Source organism: Apus apus, chromosome 15 (genome assembly GCF_020740795.1).
Source record: "Apus apus isolate bApuApu2 chromosome 15, bApuApu2.pri.cur, whole genome shotgun sequence".
Taxonomy (NCBI): Eukaryota; Metazoa; Chordata; class Aves; order Apodiformes; family Apodidae; genus Apus; species Apus apus.
Genome location: NC_067296.1, coordinates 12,096,696 through 12,113,411, shown reverse-complemented (window position 1 = coordinate 12,113,411; position 16,716 = coordinate 12,096,696). Strand labels below are relative to the sequence as shown.

General features: G+C 44.9%; 1 protein-coding gene across 1 annotated transcript in view; it reads right to left on the bottom strand.

Annotated features, from left to right (window-relative positions):
- Window positions 1–3,487: 3,487 nt before the first annotated feature.
- CDH4 (cadherin 4) overlaps window positions 3,488–16,716 on the bottom strand; it is a 426,991-nt gene continuing 413,762 nt past the window's right edge. Inside the window, exons 12-16 of the mRNA XM_051633293.1 lie at window positions 14,898–15,131; window positions 13,568–13,801; window positions 9,279–9,418; window positions 7,268–7,432; window positions 3,488–5,696 (exon numbers count right to left, since the gene is read on the bottom strand). Coding sequence (XP_051489253.1) covers window positions 5,490–5,696; window positions 7,268–7,432; window positions 9,279–9,418; window positions 13,568–13,801; window positions 14,898–15,131 — 980 coding nt within the window. The 3' untranslated portion in view covers window positions 3,488–5,489. The remainder of the gene's footprint in view (window positions 5,697–7,267; window positions 7,433–9,278; window positions 9,419–13,567; window positions 13,802–14,897; window positions 15,132–16,716) is intronic.

Genomic DNA, 16,716 nt, shown 5'->3' with positions numbered 1-16,716 from the left:
CCCAAGTCTGCGTGTGTGGACTCCCTCCTACAATCAGGCCAGCCCTCAGCGGCTCACCGCGAGGGAAAATGGTGAATGAGCTGGTGTCTGCGTGTGGGGAAGGAAAACCCCCAAAATTAAAAAAAAAAATGAAAAAAGCAAGCGAGACTATTCAAAAGGGGGACTTTATTTTTATTACACTGGAGCCAGGCGTCAGTGCGCCAGTTCAGCTTTGATACACAATAAATCAGCAAAGCTGTTACTCAGTTTGGAAACCAAGATTGCAGTGGCACTAAAAACACATTGAAAACATTTACTTTCTTCCTTTTCTTTTTTCTTTTTTTCTTTTTTTTTTTTCCTTTTTTTTTCCCTCTTTTGGTTTTTTTTTGGTACAAAAATGGTACAAACAACAATACAAAATATTTGTGCTGTTGAGGGTTACAAAAAAAGGTTTTTTGAACTGGGTTAACAGACGCAAACGGCCTTTGCGCTTCAGCGTGAACACAGCAGAAGAGCATAAGTCTTCCTTGAGAACAACCACAGTCATGCTGGCTGCTACACAGCTTCTCCATCATTAAAGGAAACATGCAGAATCAGAATTGAAATTAAAAAAAAAAAAAAAAAAAGAGGAAAGTGCTCCAATTATACATCTATATGTTGCTGTTGGTTGTTTTTTATTTTATATTATTTCCCCTACGTGATTTGTAGCTTCAAGCACTAACTACATTATGTACACATTGTGTGAGCAACTGTTGGTGTGTACTGGGGAGAACTTGTATTTTCCTCATGAAACTGAGTTAACTTTGTGTGGGAGACACCCACGTTTTCTAGCTGCTGTTTTAAACGTATGCATTCATATGGCATTCCCCCCATTTTTTTTCCACACTCACAATGAAGAGCTCCAGAAGACATCACAAATAAAAGTCCCGTATTTTACCTTTAATATGATTTTTAAGACTAAACAAAGTTGCAATCTTGGCATATCATGTTGTACAGACCTTGCACTGACCACTATAATTTTCCAATGCCTTAATGCCTACCCTATGCAAAGCAGTTGCAGGTGATTCAGCCACCTCCTAACTCCCACTTACTCTTGGAGGCTGGATTTGGATCCAACTATCCCCCTGAAAAAACACCAACACTGAAAGAGGCCCAGAGCAGCTCATCAGCAGAGGAGTGAACTCCCCACCACCTTAACAATCACCACCGGCATCGCCTGGTCCAACAAAAAGCAAGGGAGGAAAAAAAAACACAACAGAAAAATGCAAAACCAAAAGCAAAACTATGACCAGCACACAGGACACCTAGAAGGGACTTGCCTATCTACTGCCATTAATTACCTGCTGAATGTCCTCCTCATTGCCTTGCAAAGCATTACTGTGACTGATGCTTCTCCCTGTTTACAGGCTACATAATAAACAGACCGGACGGGGCTGCTCAGGGGCTGTGGGGCCACATTCTGCTGGAGCCGCCCCTGGGTACAGCAGGGACAACAGACCAGCATGGTCCCTGGCCCAGGGAGGTGCAGTCTTCAAGCCTTGGAGGTAGGGAGGCCACAGGAGGTGCCTGGTGTGCCCCAGAACCCTGGGAGCTCATTGTCCCAGTCTCTTAGCACAGACAGCTACAGTGGGGCCCCTGGCACTGCTGTGGGGCACAGGGGCCACAGGGCATGACACGGGCATTCTGGGGACAGGCTCCTCTCCACCTGCCTGAAAGCATCTCCTTCCCTATTACCTTGTGGCATGCAAAGAGTGGGGGCTTAACTGTGTGGACACCCCTTCTTTAATTAAAGTTTAGTACTTTAGATTACTTAAAGAACAAGGTTTCTGGTCCCAGTACGTTAATCACTTCTGTGGCCTGTAGGAAAAAAAATCAGCGACTGTCAAAGTCACCATTTCCTTGCCCTGGCTCCTTGTGAGCCTCCATCATCTCCAGCTGTGAACGGCAACACTATGTCACAGCCATGAGGGTCAAAGCAATGGCACTGTCATCTTTAAAATGGGACCCTTTGGATTAATGTAAGATTTCTCAGCTGGGTTACAAAACTGTAATATTAACAAGCAAAGAAGTAGCCTGTTTTCATTGTGTCATGTGCTCCTTGCTTACCTTCTGCAGGGCCCACCATGATGAAAGGGGCTTGACGCTGCTGCTACTTGTGGGACTGTAAAGTTCAGTGGTGACAGGTGCAGGGAGGAGAAGGAGGAAGAGGAGTAGGGAGAAGAAGCAGGTCCTGCAGAGAGAGACCGAGTGGAACTGGGTCGAAAGACAAGAAACGAGTTGGTTTATATACAGGCTTGTGGGCCTGGAATGGCTGGTCTGCAAATGCTGCAGAAAAAGTACCTGCTGATTTAAAAAGAAAAAAGTCTCCAATGCGAACAGGTTGGATTATTTTTAATGACTCAAACATTTTTGTTTGACTTGGGTTGCATAAACGTTCTTAAAAACCTAAAATGTTTAGATAAGCTGAAGTCTGACAGCATCTCCACCACGGCCAAATAGGAAGCAGCTCCTTTCACACAGCGCTGGGTGGCGGCAGGAGATGGATGCTGCTGACTGGCCCCGCACTGCTGCTGTCCCCTGCCCTACCTGCCAGCCACCACCCAGCAGACATCAAGCACCAAGAGCTCCAGGGCAGGGCTTTAGCTACTGCTCTTGGGTAAGCAGTGCCAGGTAGATGGCACAGCATGGCTTCACAGCAGAGACCCAGCTGGCCAGCACTGTGGGATTCGCACCAGCATCCCAGGAGCTACGTGGATATGGAGAACCATCAGCACTGCCCTGGCCCTTGAGCCATGTCCTTCTCCTGAGCTGGTGATGAGGTTATGGTGACAGACACAAAACACTGACGGGTACTCATCAGCCAGAAACACTAAGTGCATTTTTATTATTCACTACTTTCTGCTGTGACTGAGCAGCTTCTGCAGAGGTGAAACTTCTGCCCAATTGGTGAAATACTCCAGCCCGTGGCTTTTCTGAAGGAAAAGGGGAAGAACTGCCCGTGGGTGAGGAGCAGAGGCCACAGGACAGTGCAGCAGGTGATAGGGGCTGCAAAGTTTGCTGGAGGGGGACCAGAGGAGGTGGATGGTACCTGGCAGAAGCAAACTAAGACTTTTCTAGTGGTCACACAAGATGACTGAGTTCCCAAACACAGAGCAGGAGTTTACAAAGGTGCCAGGTGCTGGCAGTTTGCCAGGCACTGTGCTTCATCCCGGCCGAGGCTGCTGGCCTGTGCCCATGGAGCAATGTCCTCACTCGCTGCTGCCATTGGAGCCTTCCCTCTCCCGAGGTCCACGCCATCATCTCCTGGTTTCCTCAAGAAATGGTGGGTGAGAGTATGTTTGCTCTCCAAGTCGTGAAAGGGCAAAGTGACCCACCAAGTGACCGACCAAGACAAAAAAGAAAAATCATATCCTTGGTAGTTAAGAATGTACCGGTAACGCTGGAGTTCCCCCGGGCAGGCTTCTACCACATTCCACTTCATACAAGACACATTTCAAATGCTCATTAATTTACAGAAATGGCATTTTATAGAAAATATGATACAATGAAATATAAAATGCACTAGGAGCATTTCAAAAATCTATAGAGACGATCTTGCAGCCTAGTATACCCTCCGAAAGGACCACTCATCACCGCAGGCTCTCGTCTGCTCACTCTCCCGCTCTCTCGTGTGCATGCGCTCGCTCCCCCCGCCCCCAACCCCCCTTAATTCTTAGCATTCAACTTGAGAATTAATCAAGATATCAAAAAAAGTGTGATTATCCCCTGGATAATCACCTTCCAATACTGTGCACGTTCTTGGATTTAAATGAAAATATATCTAAGCACTTTTACAAGTTTTAGCGAACCCACTGCAAAATCGTCTGCAGAATATAAAACACAGGTAATCCAAGATTTCATAGCACATTAATTAAGTGGCTCATAATCCATTAAATGTGGTTTATATTACACATCCATGCAGTCTAAATCATTTTACAAACATTAGACATAAACCCACTAGTCCAAATCAGTAAAGGAAAAATGTAATAAAAAAAGCTAGTAACTATCTGTTATTGGTTAAACTGACCCTACATATAAACTAGGTAGTATGCTACCATTTATAATACTGATGTTGAATTACACCTGGATGCTGCAAAACCTCTTGCTTACTTGGCAATGCTTGAGCATATTAACCACAAGATACTGAATAGGCCCTCGTTGCACTTCTTCTCCAAAAAAACCATGTTGACTACAGATAGCAGCGCCTACCCATCAAAAGAGAAAGGACACACATTAGCTGAGTTACACGATGTTGTTGAGCTTTGGCTACTAATGCTCCGAGGCATTAATACTGTACTAGACTAACTTCATACTTACGGATGGCAAAAGTGCTGATAAGCTGTTCCTGCCCTTGGCACTGCCCCGGCCTTGAGCGGGGCCACGGCAAAAACTCTGCCTGAGACAGGGAACAGCATCGGCTGCCCTGCTCCCCTGGGAGCTGGGGGAGATCACCATCTCACCCAGCTGGGACTGGCAGCACTCAAGAGGTTGTGGGAGCCGAAACACACCGAGAGCATAAAAACAAACAAATGGGCCTTTGGTCATTTCACCACTTACTTTGTAGGGTTTAGGCAAGGGCTGTGGGAGATTTCTGCAATAACCAAAGGCTGTGTCGATGCTATAGTTCTATGCAGCTACATCGAGTGTGACCAGGTACCTGCAGAGTCCCTAGTCTGTATTTTGCATCTGATAACACTGAATTATATACAACATGATGACTAGTTCACCACCTGCTGAGGCTTAAAGATGGCTGTTAAGATTTTGACTCAAAACACCTTCCCTCCACCCCTCCCAGCTCCCATCCTCTTCCACTCAGAATGAGTCACTCCCTTAAAGTTAAAAAAAAAAAAAAAGGCTAAAAAGAAACAATCTCCACAGTTCCTTTTTCTTAACTCCTTCCCAGCTAGAACTGGCTTAGGGTCACAGGGAGTGCTGCCCAGGATGGTCGTTTGTTTGTTTTCATCACTCCTGAGATTGAAGGGAATCTGATACATGCACCAAAAGGCACTTTCAAATATATATATATATATATTTTAAAAACAGTGCTTCTGTTCTAAGAAATTCAAGTTAAGACAGAGTGCCTTTCACTCTCTTTAGTCATAAAGCAGATAAACGAGCAATATCCCAGCTGACATTAAAGAAACAAACAAAAAAACACAACAAAAAGAAAAACAACCTGCAGCAGAGACAAGTGTTCATGCGAGACAGCTCAATATTCTGGAAAAAAAAAAAAAAAGGAAAGAAAAAAAAAGGAAAAAAAAAATCTCCTATATCACCACTAAAAATAACAATACAGTCAGCAGGGGATATTAATTAAAAAAGCTGCCACATCTGTACAGTTCTTGCTTCCGCATCGGCTCTTTTTGTTAACATCGTCTGTGGGTTTGTTTGTTTTAACTGTTTGTTGGGTTTTTTTTGTTCTTCTTCTCCTTCTTTTTTTTTTTTTTAATTTTAAATAATGTGAGGTCAGTTTAATCTTCCTCCCCTCCTCCATACATGTCTGCCAGTTTCTTGAACCTGGGCCCCCAGTCGTTCAGGTAGTCGTAGTCCTGGTCCCCGGAGCTGGAGGAGTTGAGGGAGCTGACGGAGCCGGCGGTGGAGCCGCTGCCCTCGTAGTCAAAGACCAGGAGGGAATCGTAGGGAGGGGCCGTGGGGTCATTGTCTGCTGCACGCAGGCCCTGGGGGGAAAAACACATGGCAATGAATACCCACCGTGGGGCTTGGTGGTGAGGGTGCTGAGGGAGGGTGTCAGGGTAAAGGGTTGGGATCCTGGTAGTGAAGCTAAAAGAGGGTGGTGAAAAGCGACATGAGGATGGTGAGAAAATGAGGGTCCTGGGGCTTCCCTGTGCCCGGCTGCCCCCAGAATAAAATCCATTGACTCCCAGCGCCTCTGTAAAACAAGCCTGATGGAGTGGCAGGGAATTATTTCCAGGGATCCAGCTCTGGATCTCAGAAGCTTTCAGTTCTGGACAGCATGTCCTTTCTGGGGCTGCACATTAAACATTTCCAGCCTGGGCAATGAAGGAATGAACAGCAACCTTTGTCTCCTACCAACAACCATTAATTTTTATTTTGCTGCTTTTCATTCCTTATGGAAAACAAAAAAACCCAAAAACACTCCTAGCAAAATTCTGCAATTAGGAGAGACTTGGGGTGTGAAATCCTGGGCAGGGGGTTGGGAGGCTTTGCTGCTCCTGCACGTTGTGGGCAGCAGCACAGGCAGGCCACGGAAACGGCCTCGGGATATGGAGAAAAATAATTGCTTTCCTGCAGCCCAGTGTCAGGAAAAGCCTAGTGGGATAGACCTGCAACAAACCAAAATGTTCTGCATTCACACCTTGAGAAATCCCGGTCTGAGCATGGGGAGACGGAGCAGGTCTCTGACCAACATGTGCACAGTGATTCTTCACGTGTGCGGATGTGTGTAAATATGAGCATGAAAGATGAGCAGGAACAGAGGAAGAAGGAATTTTAATGATGAAAGTGAGAAAGAAGCACAGCAGGAAATGGATGTAACAATAGAATTCAGTTGCTATAACATTTATTTTTTCCGACTTAGGAAATGGATGGTGTGTTCTGTCTCGGAGGAAATAATGCATTGATTGGTTTGTAACCACTCAATCACTCAAAACTAAAAATGAGATAAGAAATACTAAATGGATAGATATTTGTACAAGCAGATAAAGAAGCAGTAATCTAACATAACATAAAGAAACCCTCTCTGATGTGAGCGCAGTCTCTTTCTTCCTGCCAACTCTTTGTGGTTTTAGACCAAATAGAGCTTACTAAGGGAAGACACAGACTGGTGAAGTAATTACAAGTCCAGGAGCCCCAAATGGTGCCTTTGGCTTTAAGCAACCCAGGCAGCTGTCTCCCCACTGAGACATACTCCTTTGTCCACTTTCAGACAATGTTTTTATTGACAACAACTGCAATATTCATAGTAACCCAAGAGAGAGCAGGATCACATTATCCTGCTTGGATGCTGAAATGCCTGGTGCCTGTGATATCCACGAGTCAGAAATCTTAGGCTTTTTGTTTGCACTTTGGCTTTTTACAGGCTTGGTGCCTTTATTGGGCCAACTCCTGCATCCTTTGCTCACGCCTGTTGTTCCCTTCGCTTGGATCAGATTCCTCATGTGAGTAATAGCATCACTTAGTCCATACAGCCAGGAAAACATTGTATAGCTGATGTGAGCTGGCTGCTCGAGCTTCTGAGATGTGACACAGGACAGGCTACAGAACATACCTCATTGATGAAGTCACCAATATCCCCTGGATGTGGGATTACTGGTCTTATAGGATACTGAGGTTCAGCACCAATGGGTCTTTCATCCACCCTTCGGACTCCTGGTGTCTTGTTCAGCACGTGATCCATGGTCTCTGGCTGTTGGAGCTGGCTTAAATCATAATCCTGTCACAAATGGAAGGCACGGGGTGAAACCAAGAGCTTTTTGTTCAGATCATCTACTTGCCCAATGTACAAACAAGCTGAGGGGTCTAATCCTATTTCAGCTGAAGTTCAATGGCAAATGTTACCCTTGGGTATATAGTGTCTCTAACTATTTGAATTACAGATGAACCTGACCTCTGAGCAGCTCATACCATTAACCTCTTAAGAGTGTGTCTTAAAACAGAAGTTAAATCAAATATTTAAACACTTTCTGAATATTTTGCATGGTGCCTACATCTTTGGGATAAAAAATTGGCTCTGCTTTGTGCGTGTGTAGGTACGTGCATAATGTGTTGATGAAATACATAATATAATATAAGGACACAGTGTTGGCAGACATATTATTCCAATTACATTTGTACGGAAATAAAAACATTGAAATGTGTATTGCATTTATGCATGTAGGCCTTTCAAAGTAATTATGTTCTTTCTCCTTGCGAAAAATCCCAACAGAATTAGTTTCTATCAAGGAATGTGAACCAGGTAATTTTTCATTAAAAATGTATTCATGTTGGTAATGGTGTTTTGCTGCTCTTCCTTTGCTGTTATTTTTAATGAATCCTTTCTAAAATATTTAAGCCTACAGTGTAGTTGCCTGAAACGAGATACTTCTAACAATACTTTGTTCTACTGCTTAAACTATTCTTGTGCTCAGATGGGGATGATTGAATCTCCAGGAGCAATATTTATAAATTACTTGTCAGTGGCAAGAAAAAAGAAATGCTAATTGCAAGGATTTTTCTGTTGCATAAGAACTTCTTGAGTTTTGGGTCAAGTCCCTGCCTGGCTCCCTGAGGTGGCTCTTGCCAAGCTCTACCCGTGGCAGGACGCGCTGCAGAGCTTTCATGTACTCCTGACACCACCCATGAGAAAGCCCAGCAGCCTCTGCTCAGCCCCATAAACCATGCAGTCCATTTAGGCAAGCAAGAATAAAGCCATTATAGGATGCAGAGTCACATAATTGGCATGAACATTGTATTTGAGAGTGTCACGGGCTCTTCACTTCTGTTAGGTAGGAATAAAAAAACCAGTGACTTCAACACGAGAGATAAAACTTTGCTATTTTAGCTGAGGAAATACATCCATAGCAGAGGGACAGCACATCCCAGGAGTGCAGGCCATGGAAGTTTTCATGCAACATCAGCATGACAGTCTGCAAGGAGCAGCTGTGGCAGAAAAGCTGACACATTGAGGCAGGCTGTGGCTCAGGGCTCCGTCACCACGCGAAGCTTTGCCACTCTACACTTCGTGGTGAGAAAGAGCAACCCCAAATGTACTTAGACATTTCTCACAAACCACATCCAGAAATTAAAAGAAATTAAAGGCATATTAGAGACAATTAAGTAAATGCTTAGCTCTAGGTTTTGGCAAGCCAAGGCAAATGCCTGCAGCCCTGGGTCTGGGAAGGATGGAAGCTGCCAGCTGTTTTTACTAAGATCTTTGGTAGGGAATGGTAAAATAAACCATTTTAATTACTTAAATAGCAGAAATATTGTTTGAACATCAGTGTCAATGTATTGATTGACTGATAGTCACTTCCCAGGAAGCTGCCTACGGGGTAGAAAAATCCATATGGCATCATCCTGCTTGCACAGGAGAGTGTCCTGGTGACATGCTGAATCCCCTAGAACAAAGCTGGCTCTCACCAATGGCCATGCCACACCGGGGAGGCCAATAAAGCTGCCTGGGCATAAACAAGAGGAACACAACCCTTTGCAAGTACTTCAGTGAAAATAATGTGGTTACTGCCTTTTTGAGAGTACAGATTGCACAGCTGCTCTTTGGCCATGACCATGGCTCTTCTCACCTGGTCTTCCTCTCCACCTCCCTCTTCGTCGTACTTCAGAATGTTGTCCCTGACATCATCCTCAGGGTCAATCAGGAGCTGCTTGGTGTGGCGTTCCTTCTCCCGGCGCTTCATCCACACCACAAACAGCAGAACCATGGCTGTAATGAGGAAGAAGCCAGGTGAGCTGAGGCCTCACACAGCACGAGACCATGTCCTAATGCCCCACCTGCCTTCTTCCACTATGGAGTACTGGCTGGTATAAGAGAAACAAAATTTTACCCTATTGTATGTTCTAATTTATAAGGGAGAGACCAGTGAGAGCTGTAAATACTGTGACTGGAGTCCACTATAAACATTTCCTTAAGATCTATCAACAGCACTGACTGAGCTGTTGTTTATTAGAAATAAAATACAACCAAACAACAATCAAAGGAAAAGCAAACCAGAAGTGTGAGAACTGCCACTTTCTGAAAATATTTGATCTAAATCCTGAATTTTTAGGATTAGATTTCCACCTTTATTTTATTCAGCATCATAAAACAAAGGTGGAGAAGAAGAAGAGAGCTGCAGAGGTGCTGAGCAGCACACAGGTTCAGCTGCTGCTCCCTCAGCGAGACACAGCAATGCCTGTTCAGGTTGTGAGCCCTGGCCATGGCAGCCAGTTTGCTGCTGCCTGCAGTTGGCCAAGCAAGACTGCTTTGGCGAGGCTGCGTATCGCTGGGTCCTATAATCCAATTTAGGGCTCACTCATACTCTTTTTTTGGTATGTGAAGGAGGCTTTCTAGACTTCCAAGATCATATTAGTCAGGACATTAGCAGATGCACTTGGCCACCGATTTGCAAAGCAGATCTAAGGTCATTTGAAATCCTTTCGGAGAGCAGAGCTTGCTTTGCAGAACAAGGGAGAGCAAATCTGGAGGGACAGCACAGAGCCAACCTCCTCAGGCATCAGCATTTCCATGCGAAGCCCTGACTAATCTCTCAGTCCAGTAACAGAGAGAGATGAACAATTCTGGAATCTTGAAAAATTTTCCCCCACTTAAACAACTTTTCCCAGAGGGAATGCTGGCTCTCTGCTCCACAACCTCATCCTTCAACGGGCCACCCACATCCTAGAGGCTGTGCACTTCCTGTGACTTACTGCATGGAAGTCACTCTGGGAACTTGTCTCCACTAACATAATGCAAGCAGACCTTGTCTTCTTCAAGATCCTGTTAATACATTAGTTTTCATTCTCATACTCAGTAGCTGCAAATAATGCCTTAAAAAATGAAATTAAGCCTGGGAAGCTGATGCAGTTACACCTCCCCATGTCTGCTTTCCCTCTTTTCTCCATGCAAGCCACACACAAAGACATGATGGCAATCTGTGGGAAAAGGGAGAGGTGGTTGGATAATGGAGTTGGGAATATGTGGCCAGGTTAATTTCACTTAGGTCAACTTTTGACCACAGCAAAAAACGCAGCCAGCACAAGTGAATCCAGGCAGGACATAAGATCCCAAACTCTCTTTGTGCTTTTTAGCTGCATAAGCAGAATGAACAACTGCTGTTTCCCATCATCTCATACTCTGCAGGGCTGTCCTTCCCTTTGGATCGTCAGTGTCGCTTCACTGAGGGTAAAGATGGAGCAGAGACCAGATGCTGGGGACACAAGTGGGCAGCCCAGCCCACAGCCCCAGTGTGTGGGGAGGTAGGTAGGAGGATCCGAGTTTTTCCTCCCAGCACCAAAGTGTTTATACCCAACAGGAATTCAGTGAAGTGGGCAGAAGAGGATCGGACAGCTAATTACTCCCATTGTGTGCCAATTGGCTGCCAACCCTGCCTGCCAGCTAACAGAATTGTTTTCAGATAGTTCAGCATTTCTTTAATGCTTATCCTAGATCTATTCAAGAGAGAAAAAAGAAAAGGAAAGAAAATGTAACTCTTATCTGCAATATAAAACCTCAGCTATTTAGCAGACTATTGAAGTCCTTTTCTCGTTGTTCCTTTTCAAGTCTCTCACAATAAGATACCTGCCTACTCCACAAAGACAATATTATAATGGATATCAGGGTTTATCTTCTTTCCCTTCCACCCCGCCCCCCCCGGCTTATATATATATATATATATATATATATATATATATATATATACTACTTCTTCATGCATTTGTGGAAAAAACGTGTGCCATTAACGCCTCTACAGCTACCCTGGAAAAAAAAAGACCTTCAAAGTGTCAATAGGGATGTAGTGCACTCTCCTTCCTTTTATTCACTCTGCAGAATGGGAAGTGCTATTACTACTGTTAGACCCATTTTCACTCTGCATGTAGTTTTCCTTGAAATCTATTGTCTTCACCCTTCACAATTTTTTACTGCATTGCTCTTCTAAATGTGTTATTTGTGCAGCTAATACATCAGGTATCAGGAAGAGAAAAAAACCTTTGAGTGAAGGTAAAGGCAGAAACTTCCTTCACCTGAGCAACCTCAGATCTGTCCCCTTGCTGCTTCTTCCTTTTCAAAGCCATCAGACTTTGACCTGCTGACTCTAAAATGGGCAAATAGCACAAAACCCCTTGCATCTGCCTTCTTCCAGGCTGTTGTTCACAGGTCATGATATAAAACAGATAGAAAGGAGATGAAACACTGAAAGGATGTAACTGGAAAACTCCTCATTGCAAATTACATTTTTCATCACTGATACAGTGCTTTGCAGCACTTGAAGAAAAAAAAAAGTCAATTAGAATTACAATGAATGTAAAAATAAGTTTTTGTAATAAAACCCATAATTTAAAATGGGATAATGTATCTGAAAATGAAAAGAGGAATCTCTTAAATCAAATGTCCTTCAGCTGAACTTAATTTCAGTCAATGGGATTTTCAACTGCTTGAATCATATTTTAGCACTGGATTTATAGGAGAGCAGCAAGAAGTCCCATGTTTTATCACCTCTGGTTTCCAGGGCAAGCTTTCAGCTCACTGGCAGCTGCAGCCCTGCATGCCCCAGCATACCAAGCATGGTGGGACTGACCAACACCGTGTCTTCTTCTGGGTGTGCAACTGTGGAGCATTCCCAGCAAACACCCTTGCTAGAGGGAGCAGCCCCAAACATTTTGCTCCTGGGACTCTCTGCCCAGTGAAGGACAGAAGTTGGGCATCATGGCTAGGCACAGGGATGCTTCCACCAGCTCAGATGGTCTGGATGAGAAGCTGGGACTGCCTGGCCACAAACACCCTATTTTCTTGCTCACTCTCCAGACTGATACTATAAATCAATTATACAACAATATATTCCCATTGCTGGCCCAAGAGGGTGGATGTTTGCCCAGAGATGACCCATTCTCCTAATGTACCATATCAGATCCACATTAGGTGACATTTGTAGCATACGTCGCTCTGTCTGCTCCCTGTATAAACACATTGGGGGTAAATATTAAATGTGATTTAGCACTATAACTCCCATTAGCTTTAATGGGAATCCCATGGTTTCATCCTATGTTTCTTGATGAATATTTACCTCATTGTTCATTTCAGTGCTCATTTTATCTATTCCTACTGTGCCAACTCCTGCTTGATGTTATAATGATATTATTTTTATTTTAAAGTGTGTGCACACATGGTTATGGGTAATGCTCATGGAAGCCCAAGACTAGAGTGCTGTGGGGCAAAAGGGATGGCTTTGCCTGGAGCAAAGGGATTGCCAACATTTATCTGCCATACACTCCCAGCCCACCAGCACTACTGACAAACTGGGAATCCCTCCTCTAAGAACACTCACAAGCCACCACAATTCTCCAATCTCTTGTCATTTTAACAAGCAATGGGAATAACTACTGCTCTTCTTTTCCCTTGAACAGACAACTACAGCTATACACTGGCTCCCCCAGGGACTAGCCAGACTCCCATAACCAGTGCATCTGGTACTGGGAACCAGTATATCCTCAGCCAGCCTGGGACCTGAGAGCTATGGGGGAGTCTGCCACAGGATTTTAAACAAGTCCTTCAATATTTTCCTGCAAAATGCAGAGGATCATATCACACTCACAATCTACAAGACATTGTCAAATGTAATGATGTTTGTAAAGCCACTGGAAATCTTAGGAAGGAAAATCCAACACACGTAGTGTGCTCTGGATTGTTCTGCTGACACTGCAATGAAGGAGGCTCAAATGCAGCTGTGGGAACTGCCCCCCAGCCCAAAGCTCACAGCTCTGTCCTTTGCAAAGGGCTTGCACAGCTTCTGCAAAATACCATGTATAGAAATGGGATAAGAAGGAACAGAACGTGTGCCACGATGTCTGGGGCAGTGGCAGCCCCTGTGGGACTCACTCAGCAAGATGATGATGCAGATCAGGATGGCGATGATGGCACCAGTGCCCAGCCCCGCCGCGGCCACCGCCCCGATGGTGGTGCAGTCGCCGTTCTCGTCACACGGGCACACCTTCACCTTGATGACAGAGGTGTTGTACAATGGGGGGTTTCCCGAGTCTGTCACGATGATTGGCACGTCATACACACCAGCTTCCAGGTACATGATTCGTAGACTAAGCTGGGCATAATCACCTGGAGAGGCCAAAAGAGACAGGCAGCTGACTGATGGTGGGTTAGAGCCTTGCAGCCACGCTTGAACAAGCAGGCCTGCTCTGCCAGGGCAGTCTTCTGAGTCCCAAAGAAGAGGCTACCAACAGCACACCTGGGCAGGACAGCTTCAGTCTTCTGCATTAACAGTCAGGTCAACAATCAGCCTGTGTTTTCACTAGTACCGGGTGTTTTCACTGCTGCACTAACCTACCTTGATGCTGTTTGCAAATCCAGTTGCATGCATTTAAAAATAGCACAAAATGCAAATATGAAAGCATGAATGAAGAACCCTGAGTCTGGGTTGCCCTTGGCCACTCTGCAGGCTCTCTGCTTTCCCACCCTCCCACCTTAGGATTTTTTGGGTAGCCCATCATCCATGGATGACGTGCTGAGCCAGGTAATCCTTTTTGTGTTCCCTCCCATTGTGATACAAGAGCTGTGGGACTGAGCCCTGAGCTGTGAGGGCACAAGCTGTTGCTCCTGGCCTGTTGGAGGTTGCCAGATCTCAGCGAGAGGGACCAGTCTTGAAGCCAAAACCAACCCATGGCTCCATGATATTTCCCATCCTCTGCTGAAACTACCAATAAGAGAGCAATTAGGGCCATTTGTGGTTGCATGCTGCGATCTAAAAATCCTTCACATACTGGTAATCTTCACACTCACCTAGCTCTCCTGGTTCCATGGTAAATTAAAAGGCTGCCTTTATGCAATTACGGTCAGAGAAATGAACATTGATCCTGATTGTGGCTTATGACAATTACACTGGAACATAAGGAAGACTGATAATAGCTTTTTTCCCCTTGGCCATTATGGATGATTTATACGCTGTTCACTACTGATAACTGTTCATAATTATGAACTGCATTAAAAAAAGCCAAGTGCCAAGGCTCTTAGAGTTATGCTGCAGGTCTGATACAAATCATTTCTGATTAACTATCTTGTCTATAATGTCAGCCATAATGTGCTTTAAAAATAAAAATCAGATAGAAAAGTAGGAAAGTTTGGAAGTTTGAAACCGCACGTGGCCTCATTAGTGAATCAGAGCCCAAATGTCCTCAGGATTGCCTGCCCCATTTACCATTCAGCCGTGTTATGGTCCAGTTCTTCCTCACTGCAGATGGCACACTTGGCAGCTCGAAGACAAAGGGCCCAACGTTTGGATCGATGTCAGCGTCGGCGGCTGTTATGTTGATGACATTCAGGTTTGGCTTTTCACAGATCTGTGCCTCCTTTGGCAGGAGCTCAGGAGCATTATCGTTGATGTCGATGAGGTAGATCTGCAGAGTGCCCGTGCCGCTGGCAGGGGGGATACCTGCACGGGAGAGGCAGAGCCCAACACCGACCCGTGACCCTCACTCCAGAAGCAGTGGGAATGACAACACAGTGGCCCAGCCCCCTCTCTGCCTTCCAATTTCAATAAACCAAGAATTTCATCCTCCCTGCGTGCATGTTATTAGGGACATACCACACTTTCATGGTCCCTTGCTTTAAGAGGCATTATTAACTTCCCCAAGCCTCCTAATGTTGCTGTTTTTCACTCCTGCAGAAAATGGAAGTTGAGTTCTGCAGATTTGTAGCCCACAGCAATGTCCTTGGTCAAACTCTAAAAATAAAAGGAAGTAATGCCAGGCTGCTAGTGCAAATTTTGGTAATGGCTGTTTTGAAGAGGAAAAAACCATTAGAAAGATAGCTAACAGGAGGAAGACAAGGGGAAAAAAAGAGTAAGTGGTGTAATCTGTTGGTCAGCATCTACTGTAGCACTCACTAGCCAGTTTTTAGATCTACTGACTATTATGCTGCTTCAGAGAAAGCTCAACTCTCCAGTCCATCCCACACTGTGGGAAGTCTATTAGCCTAGATGAAACTTTAGCTGTTATCCTAAGCACTCTCGATAGAATTTTAAACAAGGTGTTGCTTTATGTGCATTTTAATGGCTGAAATATACCAGTGCTAGACTAATTTTTCAGAATAAAGAGATATATCTAGGTCTTCAATTTCTGAGCTGCTGAGTGATGGATATGGAGGCACTGATGCACTGCAGCATCAGCACCAAAGCCAAGGCAAGGGGTTAACTCCAAATCATGCTGTACTAAGTGACCAGGAATTCCAAGGTCAGATGGTGAAGATTAGTTTGATGGGTTAAAGCTCTACCACTGCTTTTGTGAATAGTCTTGGCCAACTCATTTGACCAGTTTTGCCCTGTGACTCTTGCAGATGCACATTGTTAGATCTCTTTGAGAATACTTTGGATGTCTCTGCCTTGGCTGCCTTCATAGAGGGGACGCTTAGGATGGGGCTGTGGGACCACACCAGTCTTACCATTGGTGGCACAAAGAAGGGGTAAAATTTGCTTCCTGGTACTGCTACTCAGCATTGAAACTCTTAGTGAGTTTGCCTTGCTCCTGTGACCCAGGATGTAATGAGTGAAGTGAAGTCTGAAACCCCAGAGGGAGCAAGTTTTAATTAGCCCTGCAAGCACCACTCTATCTGCTCATAATGGACGTGGCACCCTTCCTCCTGAGAGAATACAAGAGCTAACACAAACACTGACCTGGAAGCATCTGCAGACTATGAGCAATGTACTTAGGTGCTCACAGCCCAGACTAGAGTTCATTTGGATGCTGAGGCATGGCTCAGGTTTGATGTGAGTGCTCAGCACACAGTGTGAGGGTGGGAGAGGAGATGGAAGGTCCTCTCCTTGCCCAGAAAAACTACTGGACCCTCCACAGAGCCATTTCCAAACTGGAGAAACCAAGGAATGAAAGAACAGCATGGGCACATTTAGGTATGGTCCGCAAAACAGTCATGAGCTCCTCCTAATCAGAATGAGGAAGAAACCCAGGGCAGCAGTAATGGATGGCTTGCCCTTGAGTGAGGCCAGCGCTCAGGTTCACAGG